Source organism: Bos javanicus, chromosome 3 (genome assembly GCF_032452875.1).
Source record: "Bos javanicus breed banteng chromosome 3, ARS-OSU_banteng_1.0, whole genome shotgun sequence".
Classification (NCBI taxonomy): domain Eukaryota; kingdom Metazoa; phylum Chordata; class Mammalia; order Artiodactyla; family Bovidae; genus Bos; species Bos javanicus.
In genome coordinates this window covers 101,206,373-101,229,352 of record NC_083870.1, presented here as the reverse complement: position 1 = coordinate 101,229,352, position 22,980 = coordinate 101,206,373, and the positions used below count along the sequence as shown (strand labels likewise).

General features: G+C 40.1%; 1 protein-coding gene across 1 annotated transcript in view; it reads right to left on the bottom strand.

Moving 5' to 3' along the window:
- Window positions 1-22,980, bottom strand: part of ZSWIM5 (zinc finger SWIM-type containing 5) — a 161,120-nt gene that overhangs the window by 34,166 nt on the left and 103,974 nt on the right. Inside the window, exons 2-5 of the mRNA XM_061413081.1 lie at window positions 15,345-15,701; window positions 10,212-10,360; window positions 8,616-8,766; window positions 978-1,157 (exon numbers count right to left, since the gene is read on the bottom strand). Of these exons, the coding sequence (XP_061269065.1) occupies window positions 978-1,157; window positions 8,616-8,766; window positions 10,212-10,360; window positions 15,345-15,701 (837 nt within the window). The remainder of the gene's footprint in view (window positions 1-977; window positions 1,158-8,615; window positions 8,767-10,211; window positions 10,361-15,344; window positions 15,702-22,980) is intronic.

Below are 22,980 nucleotides of genomic sequence, written 5' to 3'. Positions count from 1 at the left end.
TATGCAGCATTTGATTCTCTCTATGCCAATCCAAAGCCAATACTAAAAGCATGAATTCCTATGTTGTGGAGGTTAGATGAGCTACCCAGGAAAGGGGAGCTTCATGTGGCGAAGTTGCAGCCTTTTCATCTCTCATTACCTTGGTTGCCTTAAATACACTGATAATCAATTATGGAACAGTAGATGAAGACCAAGTAAGAACAATAATTTAAATGATTTCCTCCTTGAGGTTAAAAATATCAGTAGATTTATCACTTAAAATAAAAGGGAAGACATGTAAAATCAATGTTTGATAAAATCGACCAGTAAAGGATCCCCATGGGCTAAAGAGCAATCAATTGCTAGCAGCACACAGCCTGAGTTAGATGAACTAAAGCTGATGTGAATGCTGATGCCCAGTAATACCTGGTCAGTGGGCTCAAAAGGCAGAAGGTACAGTATCACTGTACTGGATTTGTCTTAAAATGGGGCAAGAGTAAGCAGTATCTTGGAAGCATGGCCCCTGCCTCCTCCCCCCAGATATCTGCTGTATAAAAATTTGAGGAAAACAGAGAAAAGTAAGAAAAGCAGCTGTCAGGACATTTTTAAAAGTTTTTTTTTTTTTTTCTGCAGGTATTCCATCTTTCCCTTGAGGTAAGTCTTCTGAGATAAAAACCAACTCCAATGGAGGCCAAGATCCATAAGTCATGAAGAACTTGAAGGGTAAAGAGGATTCATGCAGAGGGTTCTAGGAATTTATGCTGGGCACTGTAAGGACACAGCCAGAGCAGAAAAGGACAGCATCCCCAATGTCAAAGATAAAAATCTTGCCCTTATTTAAGGTTTGGCATTTCAAGATAAACAAAGGACAGGCTTTTCTTATTTAGGATGACAATTCTGACAGTACAAAAGTTGTCCAGCCACCTTCATTCTAGGGCTTTAACCTCTGACCTTTTGGAGTTCCAGGCACCAAGACCCTAGAATGACATCTGGCTCACCTGAACTGTGACTGGCATTCTGGGGAAGTGCATTGGTGATGTTGGGTAGTTCATGCCCATAGTTTCCATCCTCCAGGGGACAGACATCCAGGTCATTCCATTTCTGCAGTTGCTGCAGCCAACAGGATTTTTCTTCCAATTTGCAATGTGGATTTAAAATGATGCACACCCATAAGGCCCCTGGAAAAGAAAGCAACCACATCCTTGACATCTCTCCTTTGATGTATGTCTAAGCCTTAATTTTTCAGTTTACTCTTTTCTTCTATTTTCAGTTGGTAGGAAAAGTTTCCAAAACATCAGTTCTCAGTATAAAAAACCAAATCTGCTAAAGTTTTCAGAAATGCTTATTTTTCCTGCCCAAAGGTTTCTTAAAGCAGAGTAGCTATCTTGATATCTGGATATGTGCCTGTGTTTGATGAACAAGATAGATTTGGACTTGAATTCTGAGCTCAAATCTGCAGTCCAACAATTTATTGAGAGCTTTCTTGTTCAAGAGTTTGTATTGGAGAATAAGACACTGTTCCTACCCTTGAGGAGCTCTGCAGTGGGGGAAGACAGAAAAATAAACACAGTGTCATTTGAATATGAATAAGTGTTAAGATAAAGATATGTTCAGGGTACAATAATAGCCAGAGCAAAGACATTTACTGTAAGAAGGAAGGTGCTCAGAAAAGGATTCAATTTTTGGTTAGTTGATCTTGGGCTTTCTGAGCTTCAAATCCCTCAACTGTAAAACAGATCATAATGTAGAGAGCCTGGCATATTACTTTGCATGTAGTGGAATTATATTTCCTTTTTCCAGGGAAAATAATTTATTTGGACTTGGATTTTGATACTGTTTTTCAGCTATGATGCCTTAAAACTATCACATTCTTGGATCTTCTCTGTCACTATAGCAGAGTATCATATATTCCACATAACCAGTAAGTACAGTTTCTTTGATCACATCACCCTTCTTTTCAAGCAAACCTGCTTCCTCTTTTCAAAGTTGGTTATGTGGCTGAGCCAGAAATATTCTCATTCTCAAGTTAACAATAAAACCCGGCTGCAGAATGTCTTAAGTTAAACATTCTTTGGGATGGAGCTACATCTGTGGATGGAGGTATATTCAGACACTATTTCAAGACCCCTTAAAGTCAAATAAGAATGTTTTAAAAGACCATTTAAGCCTCAATTTCAGGTACTAACTAGAAGATAAAAATTCATTTCTATAGGTTCAAATAAGTTTTTCAAATCCACAATGAAAAAGAAACTATATTATATAATACTGTATATTAAATATTGTATAATGATGGCTCTTAAGAGGATTATAGTTAGGAGTCAAATTGAGTGACTCTTAACTTATAATAATTGTAACCCAAGTGGCTCAGTGGTAAAGAATCCACCTCCCAATGCAGGAGAAAAAGGAGAGGCAGGTTTGATCCCTGAGTTGGGAAGATCCCCTGGAGAAGGAAATGACAACCCACTCCAGTCTTCTCACATGGAAAATCCCATGGACAGAGGAGCCTGTTGGGCTACAATTCATAGGCTCACAAAGAGTTAGACACTACTGAGCAACTGAGCACACACATACACAAATAATAATAATTATAATAAAGCACAGTAAATACCATTATAGCCATATATAAAGTGTTATGAGAATAGGTATGATGGAACAATTAACTCTGTACATGGGGTCAGGAAAAGTTACAACATTTGAGTTTGTCCTTGAAGAATAAACATGAGTTATTTCTAGTTAAAAATGGCTAACTAAACATGTATGTTTATCACCACTCCCTCTTAATACTTTATTAAAACAAAAGTGGAGAGATAAAAACAGGCATAAATATTCAAGGTAGTTCAGTACCTGCTCATTGCCTCTCCTGGAAGAAAACCAGAGCTTTACTCACTGGAAAGACTGATTCACAGAAGTTCTGGATTGGGAATACTACACAAAGCTGAGGGTAGGTTTTCCATACTAAAAACTGAGGGATTAAGAAAAACATACATATGGAACAAATGAACACCCCCACCCCCACCATGCAGTCCTCTTTCCCTGCTTGGTTGTGAGAAGACTGTGGTGGTCTTATAATTGAGACATTGTGTTCATGTCCTAGTGTTTTGTGGAAGGTAGAACTTGTGAGTAATAAGATTAGCTGAGGAAATACCTAAGCAAAGTGCTGAAGGAGCAGCCTGGTTCCTCTGCTTAGAGTAAAATGCAAGGAGAAAGAAATTATTTAAAGACAGAACTGTTCATCAAAAAGGAAGTAAAATGTAAAGATCTGGAACATTCTCAGCCTATGCACATTGAAAAGAATGAGAAAGGCCGTTTGGGAAAGAACCCTAAGGGTGTGACCTTAAAAGAGGTAAATCCTCATCTTTCATTGTAGGAAGAAAAAGAGAACATCTATAATTTTATAATTTTAAAAATTAAGAAAGAACGGTCATTTAGAAATGTGGAGGCATATTAGAAAAAGCAGCTAAAAGAATTAAAAATTGCTCTTTCTAAGAAGTAGGAACTGACAATGTGAAGGAATATGGCAGAGGAATACTGCTTTTTATTTGACATTTTAACCTGTGTACATGTATTACTTCATTTTAAAAGAAGAACAAGAGATAAATAGGAGTTGTTTAAGCGCAGATATGGCAGGAGAGTATGTACCAAAACAGGGGGAAGGATATAAGGGAAAGCAAAAATGCTGAGATGTCATTGTAGTCTCTCTGAATATTTGTAGTCTATTGGATGTTTTTTCCTTTTGGTAGAAAATTTTTGTAATCTAGGATATCAGCTTTTAATACTATTGGGACTGTGAGTTCCTATCAATAAAAGTGTCCTTTCTGAACACCAGGTGGCAAGAAATCTTTAATATACAGGAGGTAAAAAATTCTGAACAGTGTGGCAGTAAGAAAGATGCACAAATATTCAGATCATAAAAGTTACTTTCTCAGCTTTTAGAATTTAAGAATCCTAAAGGTCTGTATAAACCTCATGAAAAAATTTGTTTCCTTCACATAGTAGGTCTTCTCTTATGGTGTCTGTGTTACACTGTTTGCTGGTTCTTGTAAAATTAATGTAGGAATAGGGTATGGTCAATTTTATTGGAAACTGCTGAGAGGTCAAGTAACAACAGAGAAGAGCAATATGGCAGACACTGGTGGTTTTAACCAAAGCTACTTAACAGTAGAGTGACAGCAATGAGCAATGGAAGACTGCAGTGGGCTCAAGAGAGCATATGGAGGTAAGCAAATGGAAGGAGGGACGAGGTTTTCAAGAAGTGTTGTTCTGAAGGTAAAAAGAGAAATAGGGTAATGATTAGAGGAGGAGGGGAAAATCAAAGGCACTTTATGAGACTGAAAATATTAGACCATATTTGTATTCTGATGGAATTGATCCAGTATTGAGGGAGAAATTAATGATACCAGAGAAAAGAGAAATTGCAGGAGCAAAATTCTTGAGAAAAGGAAATGGCATAGGAACAGGAGCAAATATGTAAAGACTGGTCTTTTATGGGAGCAGAGATACTTTATAGGTTTTAAAAGAAAATTTTTAAAAATGTGCACCCGTGGCTGATTCATGTCGATGTATGGCAAAACCCACCACAGTATTATAAAGTAATTATCCTCCAATTAAAATAAATAAATTTTTTTTTAAAAAGCATATGTGTACAGACGTGGGGAGATGAGAAAACCATGCCTGACTGCTTCTGTTATCTCCCGTTCAGAAACTGAAGGTACTGAGGCCACTCCTCCCGTTCCTACTATCCCTGCTGAGACCATCCCCAGAGGAGTAGGCCTTTTTACCAGTGAGGAACCCTCAGAGTAGTCGGGGTGGGGGGCATGAATGCACATGCTCTAGTGTCTAATCCAATAACGCAGTGTTTAACAAAATGTGGTCTCTGGAAGAATGTCATCAGCATCCTCTGGGAATTTGTTGGAAATGCAAAGTATCAGGTCCTACTCCAACTGACAAGATCAGAAACTCGGGGACAGGGCCCAGCAATCTATTTTAACAAGTATTCCAGGTGATTCTGGGAATATAGATAGCGGTCTGTGCGGAATGCTGAGAGTTTCTTGGAAGGTTGATACAGCAATTTCTTAGATATGAAAATGTCACAACCAAGAGCTTTTCATAATGAATCTAAGTAACTAACAAAAGCTTTAGAAGCACTGGGGTCATGCTCCGCTTACTTCCTGTCACCTACCAAAGGCTAAGTCCAAATCCACAACACAATCCTTCGATTGTCACAGAAATTATTCCCAAGAGATTCAAGACTCAGATAAACCTGACGCTCTGAAGGCTAATTTCAAATTCTTAAAAAACATGCACTTTTGGGGAAAACAGTACATACGAGATGAAATTGAGGGAGATGTTGCACAAGGATGCTTGATTTGGAGCTGGACAGGCTGGGGCTCCAGTGTTAGAGCCACCACCTGCTAGTGTGTAACTTTGAACAAAAAACTTTCTGAGCTCCATTTTTATCACCTGAACATATGGAGATGCTGATGTCTTATCCTTGAAGGGTCCATGCCTACAATCCCTTCTGAGGGAAGCTGTTTCCAAGTTGCCATGCACTGTGTTACATGACCCTGGTCACAAGTGGTTAGACCAGTAACTTAAATAAATAGTTCAACATTCCTGTACTTTGGAAAATGTGATTGTGTCAGAGAGACAGTTTTCTATACTTCTTTATTTCATTCTGTATCCAGAAGTAACCAGAGGTGTCTCTGTTTCTTTGCAATAAACACACAATTACTTCATAGGTTTGTTATGAGAATTAAACATGCATACAATCTTTAACACAGAGACTGGCACATAATGTTCAATAATGTAGCTGTTCATTATTAATGAAAACTGCAAAGCTATAGTGCCTCAGGTGATATGAAGCCCCAGCACTCAAACCAAAACCCCACATTTACCAGCCCCAAAGTAACCACATAAAGTCTGAATCATTAAGCCTTATTCCCCAAAGCTTTTAGCTCTAAGACTATAATGTATTAATATATGCTTTGGGGAATTCACTAAAATCCTAAGCTGTAGTGGTTTTTTGGTGCTATTTTGTATGAGAGGAAAGTTTGTCATTGCTTTCTGGGGTGGACAAAGTACAGAGAAGCTATATTAGAAATTTCAGAATATGCCATAGACAACTTTTCTAGTATAACCCCAAAGTGGGGCCGTGACTGGATTGTACATTCAGAGTATGAAGGATTCTGCAAACAGGGAGGGGAGTTGAGTATCACCACTGCAAAACTGTCATTGAAATGGGAATGATGAAGATAAATAATGACTAAAGAAGATGGTCTTAATGACAAGAATCTTGAACAAAGAGACCATTCAGGAGGCCACAGGTCTAATTTAATCTAAAAGTCCCATGGTCCTCAACCAGACCAGTTATGACAAGAAATAAAAAGTGTAAATGAACACTAAATTACATTTTAAAGGTCAAGGAATCAAATTATATTGGTGACTGGATGTAGGGAATAAAACAAAAATGAGTGCTTGACAGTAAGTTTTGTCGAATAAGAAATGGTGGTGCCGGGGGCTGGTCGCGCGGAGGGGCGGTGCCACCTCGCTGAGTGGTCCCAGGCGGCCTCGCGCTCCGCCGGGCGCTGGGATCCCCCCCCCGCCAAAAAAAAAAGAAATGGTGGTGCCAATGCCAGGTTCAGGGGAATCTTTCTTCATAGAAGGCCTGATTTCATTTTTGGATTTCTCAAGTTTGAGGTGATTAGGAGATTTTTTCAGTAGAAATGGTCATAGGGCAGCAGCTAATACAAGACTGGAAATGAGATAATCGAAAGAGGATGAGGAAGAGATCACCACAGAGGTTACTCTGAGGTCATGATACTAAAAAAAAAAAAAGAGTTCTCAAAGGACTGGAAAAGGTCAGTTTTCATTCCAATCCCAAAGGAAGGCAATGCCAAAGAATGTTCAAACTACCACACATTTGCACTCATCTCACATGCTAGCAAAGTAATGCTCAAAATCCAAGCCAGGCTTCAACAGTACGTGAATCGTGAACTTCCAGATGTTCAAGCTGGATTTAGAAAAGGCAGAGGAACCAGAGATCAAATTGCCAACATCCACTGGATCATAGAAAAAGCAAGAGAGTTTCAGAAAAAAATCTACTTCTGCTTTATTGATTACACCAAAGCCTTTGACTGTGTGGATCACAATAAAGTGTGGAAAATTCTAAAAGAGATAGGAATACCAGACCACCTGACCTGCTTCTTGAAAAATCTATATGCAGGTCAAGAAGCAGCAGTTAGACATGGAACAACAGACCGGTTCCAAATTGGGAAAGGAGTATGTCAAGGCTGTATATTGTCACCCTGCTTATTTAACTTATATGCAGAGTACATCATGAGAAATGCTGGGCTGGATGAAGCATAAGCTGGAATCAAGACTGCCAGGAGAAATATCAATAACCTCAGATATGCAGATGACACCACCCTTATGGCAGAAAGTGAAGAGGAAGCCTCTTGATGAAAGTGCAAAAGGAGAGTGAAAAAGTTGGCCTAAAGCTCAACATTCAGAAAACTAAGATCATGGCATCCGGTCCCATCACTTCATGGCAAATAGATGGGGAAACAATGGAAACAGTGGCTGACTTTATTTTTTTGGCTCCAAAATCACTGCAGATGGTGACTGCAGCCATGAAATTAAAAGACACTTGCTCCTTGGAAGAAAGGCTATGATCAACCTAGACAACATATTAAAAAGCAGAGACATTACTTTGCTAACAGAGGTCCATCTAGTCTAGTCCAAACTATGGCTTTTCCAGTAGTCATATATGGATGTGAGAGTTGGACTATAAAGAAAGCTGAGTGCTGAAGAATTGATGCTTCTGAAGTGTGGTGTTGGAAAAGACTCTTGAGAGTTCCTTGGATGGCAAGGAGATCCAACCAGTCTATCCTAAAGGAAATCAGTCCCGAATATTCATTGGAAGGACTGAAACTGAAACTGCAGCTGAAACTCCAATACTTTGGCCACCTGATGTGAAGAACTGACTCACTAGAAAAGACCCAGATGCTGGGAAAGATTGAAGGAGGGAGGAGAAGGGGCCAACAGAGGATGAGATGGTTGGATGGCATCACTGACTCAATGGACATGAGTTTGAGCAAGCTCTGGGAGTTGGTGATGGACAGGGAGGACTGGTGTATTGCAGTCCATGGGGTTGCAGAGAGTCGGACATGACTAAGCAACTGACCTGAACTGAACAAAGGAGAATAGAGAAAGAAAAATAGAAGTCCAGGGCTCAAGGCTTAGAAATGGCCTTATGGCTAAGAGGTTTGCTGGAAATGATAAAGAAAAGCAGGCCCAGGGAATGCAAGAAAAGTGAGAATAGCAAGTATTTGGAAAGCCAAGCTAATGCCATGAGACAGAAGCCAAGGCAAAAGGTTTTCTCTCACTAAAAGCTTCTGTATGGTAATATCTGGAATAGAACGCTGGTGTCAGTAGCAAAATATAAGGCTGTGGAAGAAACACAAGTGAATTCAAAATGACTCTGGGTGGCCTCTGTAGAACCTAAATCTTCCACCATTTGGGCTAAAGTTCACTTAGCAAGATCTATGTAATGACTAATGACAAGTATTCACTAACACTATTGCTGGGGACAAGCTCACAGGATAGACATAGCGCTTCTCTGAGATATGGGGACTTACCTAGCTCATCCCAGAGCTGCCTGCACTTATCTGTCATGCTTGTTCCTTGTTGCCTCCACAGTGTGAGTCGTGGGTCGGCCATAAACTGTTCAGTTATTAGTGTCAGCATCCTGGCTCCATTGGAATCTCTCATCCGCAGCATCTCTCGAACCTGACACATAAGGAGGGGCAGGTGGTTGGTGACTGTACATCATAACAAAGTAGGAGGAGAAGAAGGGGAGGAGGGGGAGGAGAAGATGAAGTATCTAAGCACAGCATATCCAAGGAGCCAAAAAGAAGGCCTCTTCTTCTATAAGCAAGTTCTCTGCATGTATCAAGAGATCCTGCTGTGTGCAATGAGATACCACTTCATACTCACAAGGATGGCTAGAATAAAAAAGCTAGATAATAAGTGTTGGCAAGGATATAGAGAAATCAGAACTCTCATACACTGTTTAGTGGGATTGTAGAATGATGCAGCCACTTTGGAAATCAGTCTAGAAATTCCTCAAATGATTAAACATAGAGCTACCATATGGCCTACTAATTCCATTCCTAGAGAGAAATGAAAATATATATATGTCCACACAGAAACACTGTACAAGAATGTTTATAGGAGCATTATTTATAACAGCTTAGAGGTGGAAACAATCCAAATGCCCATCAACAGACAAACAGATAAAAGAAATGTGTGGTATCCATACAATGGAATATTATTTGGCCATAAAAAGGAATGAAGTACTGACACATGCTACAACATGGTTATATGTTTTTAAGTATTTTGAAATACTATGCCAGGAGAAAAAAGCCAGTCACAAAAGACTACATACTATAGGATTCCATTCCTAGGAAAGTCCAGAATAGGGAAATCTATAAAGACAGAAAGTACCTTAGTGGTTGCTTAGAGCTCGGGGAAGAGGGGCATGGGGAACAGGGGAGTGATAGGTAAAGGGAATGGGGTTTATTTTTAAGATAATGAAAATGTTCTAAAGTTGACTGCAGTGATAGCTGTACATATCTGTCAATATACTAAAAACCACTGAATTGTACAGTTTTTTAAATGGGTGAATTTTATGATATGTGAATTATATTTCATCAAAGGTGTTAAGAAAGAAAAGAAAGAAAGCCTGCTGTGAGAGCCCCCAGTTCCAAAATACTAAGTTTCTGGAACTTCTCAGTGGCTAATACTCTGCACTCCCAATGCAAGGGGCCAGGGTTCAATCCTTGGTCAGAAAACTAGATCCCACATGCCACAACTAAGACCTGGCACAGCCAAATAAATCAGTTAATATTTTAAAAACAACAAAATATTGTCTCTTTAAGGCCTCATTGGGCAGCCTTGGGTTCAAGGCAGGGGGAGGTAGCTTCATTACTAATCCCCCCAGGAATGCAAACTCATTTAGAGACTGTGGAGCAAGAGGAAGAGGATGACCAGGGTGAGCAGTAGGGCTCCCTGGACGCAACCTGCTCTGGTCTGCTCTGCTCAGCTTCCCTCCACCCAAGTAGTTTTCAAGCATTCAGTACAGGTAGGTCAAGTGAGCTAGCTACAATGCATGAAGCCAGAAGTGTGGTGAGCCCAGTTTACTTAAGGGAAAAAAAAATCTTTTCATATCTTACCTTGGCAAACATTGAATTGAGTTGCTTTCCAGAGCCATAGTAACCACCCTGGGAGAGAAAGAGCTTCACTTGTTCTTTCACCTGTTCTTCATCCAAATGCCAACAGTTCTCATCATCAATGCTGGCCCCAGCTGTTGGGTCAGGAGCACCTGCGAGGAATAGGGTGGTGAAATGAATCTCCTGAGTTCCTACACTCCACACTCAGCAGGAGCAGCCCTCTGTGAGTATATTCAGAAACAGACAGGCATTCTGCCTTAATCTGGGCTTTGTCAATTGTGTGGCTCTCAATAAACGTAAGAGAGTAGAGCTAGTTTCATGTTCACTGAAGTCTCAGTTGTATCCTCTCCCAAGGTCTACAAATATCATCCTGGGGTAAAAATGCACAAACACAAAAATAGTGATGTATTTTTTTTCCCCTAGGAGAATGTAATTTTTCTTCTATTTTGTTTTTCTTTGAAGTTTAAAATAAGCCTAAAGCACACATATTATTTTAAAATTAAAAAAATACTTTCTTAGAAAATAAAAATTTCTCTTTTTAAAATTCACTATAAAATTGTAGCTTCTCAAGTGGAGTCAACAATTCTAAATTTCTGGAAACTTGCAACCCAAAGCACAGGCAGGGTTGTATACAGGGTGATATTTTATACATTTATACTCAGAATATCTTTCCTTCCTGGGCTCACCTCAATGACATCACTTAAAACACAGTGTTAGTTATTTACACATCCCTCTCCCCTAGTAGCCTGTTAGCTCCTTGCTCACAGTTGAATCATTTATAACACAGTTCTGGTAATGTGACAGGCACCTAAGAAATATCTGTGGAATGAAAACTGAATCTTCTTCTCTCACTTTCTCAAAGACTGAGTCCTGTGATAAGTTTTTAGAACCCTGTCTCCAAGTGACAAAAGACTATAAGTCAGTATAGTCTTATAGTATAAGTCAATACTCTATATGTGTGGTCATGCAATTGGTTACAAATTCATGTCATGTTTCATCAGTCAATCTACCTTTCTTCTTGTCCTCTTATATGAAAGCCTTATTTAAATGAAATCCAGGTCTGCAGAGAATAGTGCTCTTCTGCCATGCTTTTTCAGTGCATCTTACCATCCAGGAAATCAGGAGGACTCATATTTATTCTACAAATACTAATTAACATTAGGAGCAACCAGTTCATGGAATCTGCTATATGCTACTTTTCTTCAAATGTGTTATTCTCAACACAGTTCTGATCATATCCCTTCCCTGCTCAGAAGTCTTCAGTATAAACTATTCTTTATAAATGAAGTCTAAACTTAGCTTAGCATTTAGGGCCCTTCCTCTTCAGGCCCTTTTACTTCTAGTCTTGTCTTTCCTATACTTATGCTATGTTTCAACTAGAAACTTAGTGTACCCAGAAGTCAATGACATTTCCTGACGACTTGATTTATGCTTTTCCCTTTACTTCCCTTCCTTTCCCCACAACCTGTTCTTTGGCCAAAAAGCATTACTTCTCATTGTCAGTGTTGCCTCAGCTCTATAGTCAGGGCTGCAGTGAGAAAGGAAAACCATAAAATACGTATACAGAGAGGCTAACACTGCTGAAATTTACTTGGCAGGAAAGTCTCTCACTGAATTCACCATATAACCCATACACCTCACCTGTCAAAAGTATGCCCTTCATACTCATATGCATGAGAGTAATGTAGTAACTCTCTTCTTCAGTTCAGTTCAGTTCAGTCACTCAGTCGTGTCCAACTCTTTGGGACCCCGTGAATTGCAGCACACCAGGCCTCCCTGTCCATCACCAACTCCTGGAGTTCACTCAAACTCACGTCCATCAAGTCGGTGATGCCATCCAGCCATCTCATCCTCTGTCGTCCCCTTCTCCTTCTGCCCCCAATCCATCCCAGCATCAGAGTTTTTTCCAATGAGTCAACTCTTCGCATGAGGTGGCCAAAGTACTGGAGTTTCAGCTTTAGCATCATTCCTTCCAAAGAACACCCAGGACTGATCTCCTTTAGAATGGACTGGTTGGATCTCCTTGCAGTCCAAGGGACTCTCAAGAGTCTTCTCCAACACCACAGTTCAAAAGCATCTATTCTTTGGCACTCAGCCTTCTTCACAGTTCAACTCTCACATCCATACATGACTACTGGAAAAACTCTCTTCTTAGCACTTTATTATTACTTCTCTTAAAGACCTGTTGCATTTTGTTTTACAATAGAATTGAGCTTGTCTCATATACTCCCAACTACATTGAAGCTTTTAAAGAGTAGAGTAGGGATTCATTTTTGTACCTCACAGTGCCTGGATCATTACAGCATTGAATTAATATTTATAGAATGAACAAATGCATGTCCTATTGACCATCTAGATTTAAAACCCAGGTGGGCAAATAATATATCCTATACTACTTCTGTAAACTGAAAGTGGAAAAGAAAAACAAATATACTCCTTTCATCCTTCAATATTTGTTAAAAACAGCCATTTATTAAGTGCTTCCTACATGACAGTGTCTAAGTACTTTTTATACATATCCCTGCAGTGGCTATAAGACAGGACTGGAAAAGGTCAGTTTTCATTCCAATTCCAAAGAAGGGCAATGCCAAAGAATGTTCAAACTACACTGCACTCATTTCACTTGCATTCATTTCACATGCTAACAAGGTAATGCTCAAAATCCTTCAAGCTAGGCTTCAACAGTACGTGAACTAAGAACTTTCAGATGTACAAGCTGGATTTAGAAAAGGTAGAGGAAGCAGAGATCAAATTGCTAACATCCTTCTGATCATAGAAGGGCTTCCCAGGTGGCGCTAGTGGTAAAGAACCTGCCTCCTAATGCAGGAGATGTAAGAGATACTGGTTCGATCCCTAGGTTGGGAAGATCCCCTGGAGAAGGAAATGGCAACCCACTCCAGTATTCATGCCGGGAGAATGCCATGGACAGAGGAAGCTGGAAGGTTACAGTCCATGGGGTCGCAAAAAGTTGGACATGACTGAAGAGACTTAGCATAGTATACTGGATCATAGAAAAAGCAAGGGAATTCCAGAAAAACATCTACTTCTGCTTCACTGATTATGCAAAAGTCTTTGACTGTGGGGATCACAATAAACTGTGGAAAATTCTTTAAAAGATGGTTATATCAGACCACCTTATGTGTCTCCTGAGAAACCTGTAGCAACAGGTCAAGAAGCAACAGTTAGAACTGGACATGGAACAATGGACTGGTTCAAAAGTGGGAAAGGAGTATATCAAGGCTGTACATTGTCACTCTGCTAATTTAACTTATATACAGAGTACCTCATGTGAAATGCTGGGCTGGATGAAGCACAAGCCGGAATCAAAATTGCTGGAAGAAATATCAATAACCTCAGATATGCAGATGACACCACCCGTATGGCAGAAAGTGAAGAGGAACTAGAATTTTATAATTTCATTTATTTATTTAATTTATTTCTGGCTGTGCTGGGTCTTCATTGCTGTACGGGCTTTGCTCTAGGTGCGGCAAGTGGGAGCTACTCTGTTGTTTAGGTGTGTGGACTTGTGGAGCATGGGCTTTAGGGCACAAGGGCTTCAGTAGTTGCGTCTCCCTCTAGAGCACAGGCTCAACAGTTGTGGCACATGGGCTTAGTTGCTTCAGGCATGTGGGATCTTCCTGGATCAGGGATGGAACCTCTGTCTCTGGCATTGGCCGGCAGAATCTTTACCACTGAGGCATTGGCAGGTGATTCTTTACCATTGAACCACCAGGGAAGCCCCTTTAGAAAGCTACTCTGTAACAGTATCTCTCAAATAGAGCTCAGTTACCACGTGAATGGGCTTCCCAGGTGGCGCTAGTGGTAAAGAACTCTCCTGCATGAAACATAAGAGCTACAGGTTTGATCCCTGGGTTGGGAAGAGATCCCTGGAGGAGGGCATGGCAATCCACTCCAGTATTCTTGCCTGGAGAATCCCAGAGAGGAGCCTGGCGGACTATAGTTCATAGGGTTGCAGAGTCGGACATGCTGAAGTGACTTAGCATGCATGCATCCATCATGTAAACACAACTTTGAGGATAAAGCAACAGAAGACTATTTCTGCTAGACAGCAAGAGTTCCTGGAAGCTTGTCTGACTATCTTTATTTCTGGTAAGTGATGAGGTTGTATGCAGGCCTTGATTAGTTCTCTTAGGCAACTGGGAAAGGCAGGCCCTTTAGCACATAGACCATAGTATTATACAGGCCATTAACCTAGTCTCACTGTCTTGTTCACACTAATACCAAAGTTATATCCTAAAAACAGAAAGGAAGTATAGAGAGGTATAAAAAACTTGAGTTCTGAAGTCAGGTGAGCCTAGGTTATAAATAATTTCCTTATTTACAAAATGGTTATAATATCTACCTCACAGGGTAGTTTTGAAAACTAAATGAATTAACATATATAAACATACATAAGGTTCTCATGTATGATGCCTGGAACATAGTAGAACCTAACCAACAAAATGAAAAATTTGCTCATATAGTTCCTCTTCTCAAAATTCTTCAACAGTTTCCTATGATTAAGTATCTACAACCTGACTTCATAACAAAAGCAAGCATTTACTTCAGCCTTAGCTGTTTTTTCTACTAGACTGTAAGATATTTGAAGACAGGAACCATGTCTGTTTTATGCCCTCAACAATCAGCAGTATCATATGCACAGAGCAGGTACTCAACATACATTTCTTGAATGAATAAGTGAACATCGTATCTCTCTCCATCCATTATATAGCTCATAAACACAATGCAAACGACACTCTTTAGAATAACCATAGTGCTATGCAGGATCCTGAAATGTTAAGGAATTCTGATATCCATTTCTTTTCACTGAATGACATTCATTATTTCATGGTTTCTTTCACTTCTGAATATTCCAGGCTCCTAGAGGCAAGGATTATGTGGACACATGAAGTCCATAAACTGGTTTAATTTATAACTCTAACATCCTCTGTCATTTTCACCCAAACTTTATGAGGTGGACAATTGGATGGCTTTAAGAAACAGAGTTAATAAATAGTTTGGATAGAATAAACTGATTAAAGTTAAGTGATTACAATGGCAAAAGTATCCCAACCTCTAAACATGCAATAAAGCAACAAAATAGATTTTTCAGCAACAAAAATATTGTACAATTACCATTTACTTGGTTGATTTCAGAGTTGGAGGACAGAATCTCATCTGCCAATTTCTGTGCGGTAGGAAGAACTTCAGTGTGGTGTGCTGTGATCAAATATTGAATAAACTTTTGTAGCTGGTCCCTATTCATCTGGAAAAGGGTTTCTGAGATAGGAAGACGCAATTTGACTTGGTCTGGTCTACGGATCCTGTAGAGTGAGAGTGCTACCACGTGAGCACAGTAGAATATGTCTTTGTTCCCACAGCCACATGTCACTGAGGTGATTTTGCATCGATCAAAACTGATGGCAACTTTATAAGTCACGGCTGGTTCAGAAGTAGTGGCTGGTTCAGTTACTGTGCCACTGAGATGGAAGCCTAAGGAAACAAAGAAGACAGGTTTAGAGATTCTCTAGTAAGAAACGTGAAGATTTTCATTTTGCATTCTAGTTCATCAATTCAGAAACTATTTGCTGAGTATCTTCCACATACACAGCAGGCTCTGTCAAAGGCCAATGAAATCTAGGTATAGTTCTTAAGGAACACACAATCTAGAAAAAGAGTCCTTACCCTTAAGTCTATGGACCTCCAGAACTAATAAGAAAACTTTTGTTTGTATGTATGTACATTCTTCTGGGGGAACATTTAATACCTTTTTTCATAATCTCAAAAAGGTTAATCAAGAAGCTTGAATAAGAGACTTCCCTGGTGGTCCAGTGGTTAGGAATCTGCCTGCCAATGCAGGGAACACAGATTTGATCCCTGACCCAGGAACTAAAATTTCACATGTGTGGGGCAACTAAGCCTGTGTGTCCCAACTATTGAGCTCGCACGCCCTAAAGCCCATGCTCTGCAAGAAGAGAAACCACCTCATCAAGAAGCCCATTGTGGTGGTTGGAGACTCAAGTGCTCTAACAATGAGTGAGCTTGAATGCACTACACACTTTCAAGGACTTCTTGTTTAGTTTTACAAGCATTGCATCCCTCCAACCCATCCCCAAGTCACAAAGCTAGCTCTGCCTTGAGAAAAAAGATTTGAACAAATTTCAGCTTACTGTTCTATGGCTGAGGCACCTTTCCTAGCTGGCCTCTATACTGTTTGGAAATTTTAGAATAAAATTGTACTGCAGCACTTTCTTCATTACGTATCACAATGGCTCTGACATCTCAGGGTCCAGGAAAAAAGCTGAACTATAAACTATAACCTGCTATGAGGTTAGCCCCCACAAGCATGTTATCCTATAAGTGTACCATGTTGTCCTTACCTTCAACATGCTCCAAGTGCCATTTAGGAATGAGACAAGATTCAAAAAGTGTGTTGCAATGGCCTCAGGCCCCTAACAATTGAGTTCTTTGTAAGCAGTCTTGCTTACATGTCATGCTTAAATGTGCAACAAGAGCTCTGAAAACATCAATATTAGCAAGAAATTGTTAAAAATTCAGGAATGGCTCATGGCTTAAAAGAGTTCCTATTCCCCTGCCTTCTAAACTAAATAGTGGCATAAGTGGAAATAGAAATGTAACTTAACATTGTGTTACAATGTTATAATCTTAATGTTACATTTGTAAGGTAACAAATGTACTTAACATTTCTTTACCAGTATCACAGCTGGGGAATCCAGGACATTGGCTGGACCCAACCTTGGACTAAACAGAAAGTGCTAAGGATCAACCAGTTTTATAGCTATGGAAAATATAAATAAAATTTCTTTCCCAAATAAGGAAATCCTATGTTCTTCATGGCTTAGCTCAAATATCACTTCCAGACGAAACTCTATCTGGTGTCCCAGTTACAAAACTGAATCTTATTAAATGAAGAAACTTTAACATTTGTGCCGGTGGAGCTTACAGTTTAGTTTATAAGAGGGCATTTTACCCAGAATTGAGCAATAATTTCATCAGATAATTTCACAGATGAGGAATAGGCTCACATAAGTTATGCAATTTGCCCCAATTTTATTATATGATTACAGTCATGATAACAGAAATTAAAATGACTGTAAATTCACATTCTGAAACATTTTAGCCTTTAAAACCAATAAAAAATAAATTTGTAAAGAGTTTCCCTCAATTAATGTACTTCTTGAATACATCCAAATTGCTTCTTTTGCTTTAAAAAGAAAATAATTTTTCATCACTAACAGTTTTTGAGCACTTACCGTGTGTTCTTTCATAAGCATTATATCATTTAACCCTCACCACAATGTTATATGTTTAGTACTATTAACCCCATTTTTTGTAGGTAAAGAAACTGAGGCTTAGAGAAACAATTTAAGTTGCCTAACTTCATACAGCCTGTAAGCGGAAGAGCTAGGATTTGAACCCAGGCAGTCTGGCTTCAGAGTTTGTGCTCCTAACAATCACATTTTATTTCTATTATAGTGTTCCCCAAACACTAATTTCATTTTCCTAGCTTAGGAAAATCAGAGTGATGGTGGGTACTGTTCCTTAATTTTTTTTACTAACTCAATTTTCATCCTTTGTTTGTATACAGTCAGCTACTATGATACTAAATTTGCAAACTGATAAAAAAAAAACGTCCCCTAACAAAATTTTCTAAGCCAGGCTTCAGCAGTATGTGAACCGTGAACTTCCAGATGTTCAAGCTGGTTTTAGAAAAGGCAGAGGAACCAGAGATCAAATTGCCAACATCCGCTGGATCATGGAAAAAGCAAGAGAGTTCCAGAAAAACATCTATTTCTGCTTTCTTGACTATGCCAAAGCCTTTGACTGTGTGGATCACAATAAACTGTGGAAAATTCTGAAAGAGATGGGAATACCAGACCACCTGACCTGCCTTTTGAGAAACCTACATGCAGATCAGGAAGCAACAGTTAGAACTGGACATGGAACAACAGACTAGTTCCAAATAGGAAAAGGAGTACGTCAAAGCTGTATATTGTCACCCTGCTTATTTAACTTCTATGCAGAGTACATCATGAGAAACACTGGACTGGAAGAAGCACAAGTTGGAATCAAGATTGCCTGGAGAAATATCAATAACCTCAGATATGCAGATGACACCACCCTTATGGCAGAAAGTGAAGAGGAACTAAAAAGCCTCTTGATGAAAGTGAAAGAGGAGAGTGAAAAAGTTGGCTTAAAGCTCAACATTCAGAAAACGAAGATCATGGCATCTGGTCCCATCACTTCATGGGAAATAGATGGAGAAACAGTGGAAACAGTGTCAGACTTTATTTTTTGGGGCTCCAAAATCATTGCAGATGGTGACTGCAGCCATGAAATTAAAAGACACTTACTCCTTGGAAGGAAAGTTATGACCAACCTAGATAGCATATTCAAAAGCAGAGATATTACTTTGCCAACAAAGGTCCGTCTAGTCAAGGCTATGGTTTTTCCAGTGGTCATGTATGGATGTGAGAGTTGGACTGTGAAGAAAGCTGAGTGCTGAAGAACTGATGCTTTTGAACTGTGGTATTGGAGGAGACTCTTGAGAGTCCCTTGGACTGCAAGGAGATCCAACCAGTCCATCCTAAAGAGATGAGTCCTAGGTGTTCATTGGGAGGACTGATGCTGAAGCTGAAACTCCAGTACTTTGGCCACTTCATGCGAAGAGGTGACTCATTGGAAAAGACTCTGATGCTGGGAGGGGTTGGGGGCAGGAGGAGAAGGGGACGACAGAGGATGAGATGGCTGGATGGCATCACCGACTCGATAGACATGAGTTGAAGTGAACTCCGGGAGATGGTGATGGACAGGGAGGCCTGGCGTGCTGTGATTCATGGGATCGCAAAGAGTCGGACACAACTGAGCGACTGAACTGAACTGAACTGAATAGGGACAAATGGCAGAGAATATGTGAAATGTGGTCTCCCATCAGACTCAATCTGGTAATCCATGTGTAAGACAGCACATACCTTATCTAAGTGACTACAAGAAATTCAAAGAGCCAAAACATATAAATATGTTATTTTTTTCTCTTTCTAAAGGTATCTTAAGAGTAATTCATTCATTAAATTAATAACTATTTAAGATCTGCTGTGTTGAATCCCAAGGATACGTCTATGCTGCTGCTACTGCTGCTGCTGCTGCTAAGTCGCTTCAGTCGTGTCCGACTCTGTGCGACCCCATAGACAGCAGCCCACCAGGCTCCTCTGTCCATGGGATTCTCCAGGCAAGAACACTGGAGTGGGTTGCCATTTCCTCCTCCAATGCATGAAAGTGAAAAGTCAAAGTGAAGTCACTCAGTCGTGTCTGACTCCTAGTGACCCCATGGACTGCAGCCCACCAGGCTCCTCCGTCCGTGGGATTTTCCAGGCAAGAGTACTGGAGTGGGGTGCCATTGCCTTCTCCAATAAAAAGACCAAACAACTCCTGAGTTTATAGTATCTATATAACTTTGGGGACCTACTGCAAAAAGCCAACTCATTGTAAAAGACTCTGATGCTGGGAAAGATTGAGGGCAGGAGGAAAAGAGGGAGACAGAGGATGAGATGGCTGGATGGCATCACTGACTCAATGGACATGAGTTTGAGCAAACTCCAGGAGATGGTAAAGGACAGGGAAGCCTGGCATGCTGCTGTCCATGGGGTTGCAAAGAGTCAGACATGACTTAGCGACTGAACAACAATAACATAGTCTAGCTGGGGAGACATATTTAACCACTAAATCCACAAGTAATTATTTAGTTCTAATTGTGAAGAAGTACAGAATGGTTGTTGTTCAGTCGCTAAGTCGTGTATATAATATGGAAGACATGACCTGGTTTAGGGACAGGAGTGGTAAGGGATGGGCTCCTTGAGGAAATAAAATTTTGAGAGGAAATAACATGCAGAATTTTATAGAATAAATCAGAATTAACTAGGCAAAAGGATGGGGAATGGCAGAGTAATGGTAAAGATGACTCCAGGTAGAAAAAAAAAGTGCATATGCAAAAGGCAAAGGAAGACTATGCAGAGGTGCAAAGGCCAAGAGGAACACAGAATGCTCAGAGAATGGAAAGAAGCCCAGCAACTAGAAAGCCAACAGGGACGGGGGACGGGGTGGAAAGGGGAATACAATGAGGCTGGAGAAGCAGGCAGGAGCCAGGGCTCTGGGATGCATCCCAGCTCCTCCCGACGCTCCATACCCAAGAGGGTCACTAAATGTTGCAGATTCTGCCTCCTAAGTATCTCTCCATTCCAGCTGCTCTCTGTGGTGACCCAAGGACAAAAGAACAGATAAAAGCAAGGAGGGTCTTGGAATGCAGGAATGGAAAAACCAGATCCTCATCGTCCTTCCCTCCCCCATGTTGTAACTATTAACAGATTTCAGGTCCTCCTGAGCAGTATAACCTGTCTCTCCTCCTGCCGCACACAGGGAGAAGGTATTTGCCTTACTCTTCCCCCACCAAGTATATGTGCCTCATCCAATCAGCAAATGACTCACAAGACCCCTATCCCACTCCTTGTACCCTGGGTATAAAAGTGTACTAAGGACCCCTGTTCTGGAGAAGGAAATGGCAACCCACTCCCGTATTCTTGCCTGGAGAATCCTGTGGACAGAGAAGCCTGGTGCGCTGCTGTCCATGGGGTCACACAGAGTCAGACACAACTGAAGCGACTTAGCATGCATGCATGCGTTGGAGAAGGAAATAGCAACCCACTACAGTATTCTTGCCTGGAGAATCCCAGGGACAGAGGAGCCTGGTGGGCTGCCGTCTATGGGGTCGCACAGAGTCGGACATGACTGAATCGACTTAGCAGCAGCAGCAAGGATCCCTGTTCAGCGTTGGTTCTCCCTTGAGCTGGCCCACTGTTCTAACAGTGTCTCCCATTCTAATAAACTTTATTTCTCTCTCATTCTGTCTCATGTCTGGAAATCCTTTTCCAATCCTTGCCCAGACCATGACACTCATCCTTTAACTCCCCTAACACTGCCTCAGACCAAGATCATAATAATCTCCTACTTGGATTAACTAATCTTCCTGCCTCCTAGTCTTACTTCCCTCTCATCTTCCATAACATGAACAGAATGATCTTCCTAAATCATGGCATTCCTACTAAACTATGACCTATTCATTTCATAGTCTTGGTATCTAACACAGAATCTGGCATAGAAAAAAATTTATAAAAATGTTTGTTTAAAATCTTTTAAATGATTCCTAACTGATAGTAGGATAAAGTTCAAATTTATGATGCAGTCTCTTTTTTTATCTCTTCAGACTTGCTTCCTGCCACTTCTCAGTGCACTAAACATACTAAACTACTTGCAGATTCTTGACTATGCAATGTTTTCTTAGCCTCTATGTCCCCATACCAGGTGTGAGTTTCTCACCTCCTTATCCTAATTCTCAACTCAAATGATACCTACTCTGGGGAATCTTCCCTGATATCCTTAGAGAATTAAATGCTTCTCCTCCTTTTTTTTTTGATGGTACAACATGCGCGATCTTTCCCAATCAGGGATTGAACCCCTGCCCCTGCATTGGGAGTGTGGAGTCTTAACCACTGGACCTCCAGGGAAGTCCTAAATGCTTCCTGAGCTCTCGTTTTTTTGTTTTTTTTTTAATCAGCCATATCTCTTTTATAGCACTTGATATCAGTGTAATTAATAGTTTTTATATTTGCCTTTGCCCTTTAGATTGTGAACTCCTTGAAAACAGGGGTTGTCTTTTTCATCCTATGTTTTCATCTCAGGCACATTTTAAGAGTTTCATAAGTATTTGTTTATGGATGAATGAATAATTGAACACTAAACTGAATCTTTAATTTATACATCCACATTCATGATTCACAGAGAATTAAGCATGCTTATGAAATTCCTGATTTTATAATAAAATAAAATCAACCAATAATTAAACAGTTTTACTGGGATGGTGAACAAAGTAACAATAATTTGAATACAAGCTAATAATTGTGAAACATTGATGTTATTTTCCATAATTCATATTTATGCCTCATAAGGACACCTGTTACGCTTCTGCCAATCTTCAACCCCTTTTCTAAAATATAAAATATGAAGTTTCATTAGCTAACAATCATTGGATACTCACTATGTGCGAGAGTATTCTAAGTACTTTCCATGTATTTTCTAACTAAATCCTCACAAGAGCTCTACAAGATAGGTTTGTGTATTAGTCCCCTTTCTCAGATGATGAAACTGAGGCTCAGACAGTAAAGGAAACTATCTAACATCACACAGCCTGTGAGAGGCTGAATTGGGCTTTGCACCAGGTAGTCTGGTTCCAGAGCCTGTACTCTTAACTACTATGATAAGTCGTACTGAATACGACTATGCAGTTAAAACTATGTATACAGAATTTTATAAAAGTAATTAGCAAGCACAGTGCTATACAAAGATGCACTAAGGACAAGTCAGTAAACTCTAACGTTTGCCTGATTTCCTGGGCAATTGTTAAAGGCAACTGAAATTGACAAGTGCTTATGATACTCTCACAGTTGGAAGGAAGACGAGCTCATGAACTCATCTGTACTAGACAATGTCTCAACACAGGGAGTGAATCATCTGAAGGTTCTAAAGGAAAGCACTTCTCAGCATAGCCCTCTGACACCATTCAAAGTCTTTTGTGTTTCTGAGTGCAAAAACGCCTCTAGTAAAGCTTGGGCAATTAAAACCACTTTGCTCATTGGTCTTTTGATTCACCAGACCCTTGAGCAGGTGCTAATGCATGAAAATGAATGTAGTTTCAGCCAAT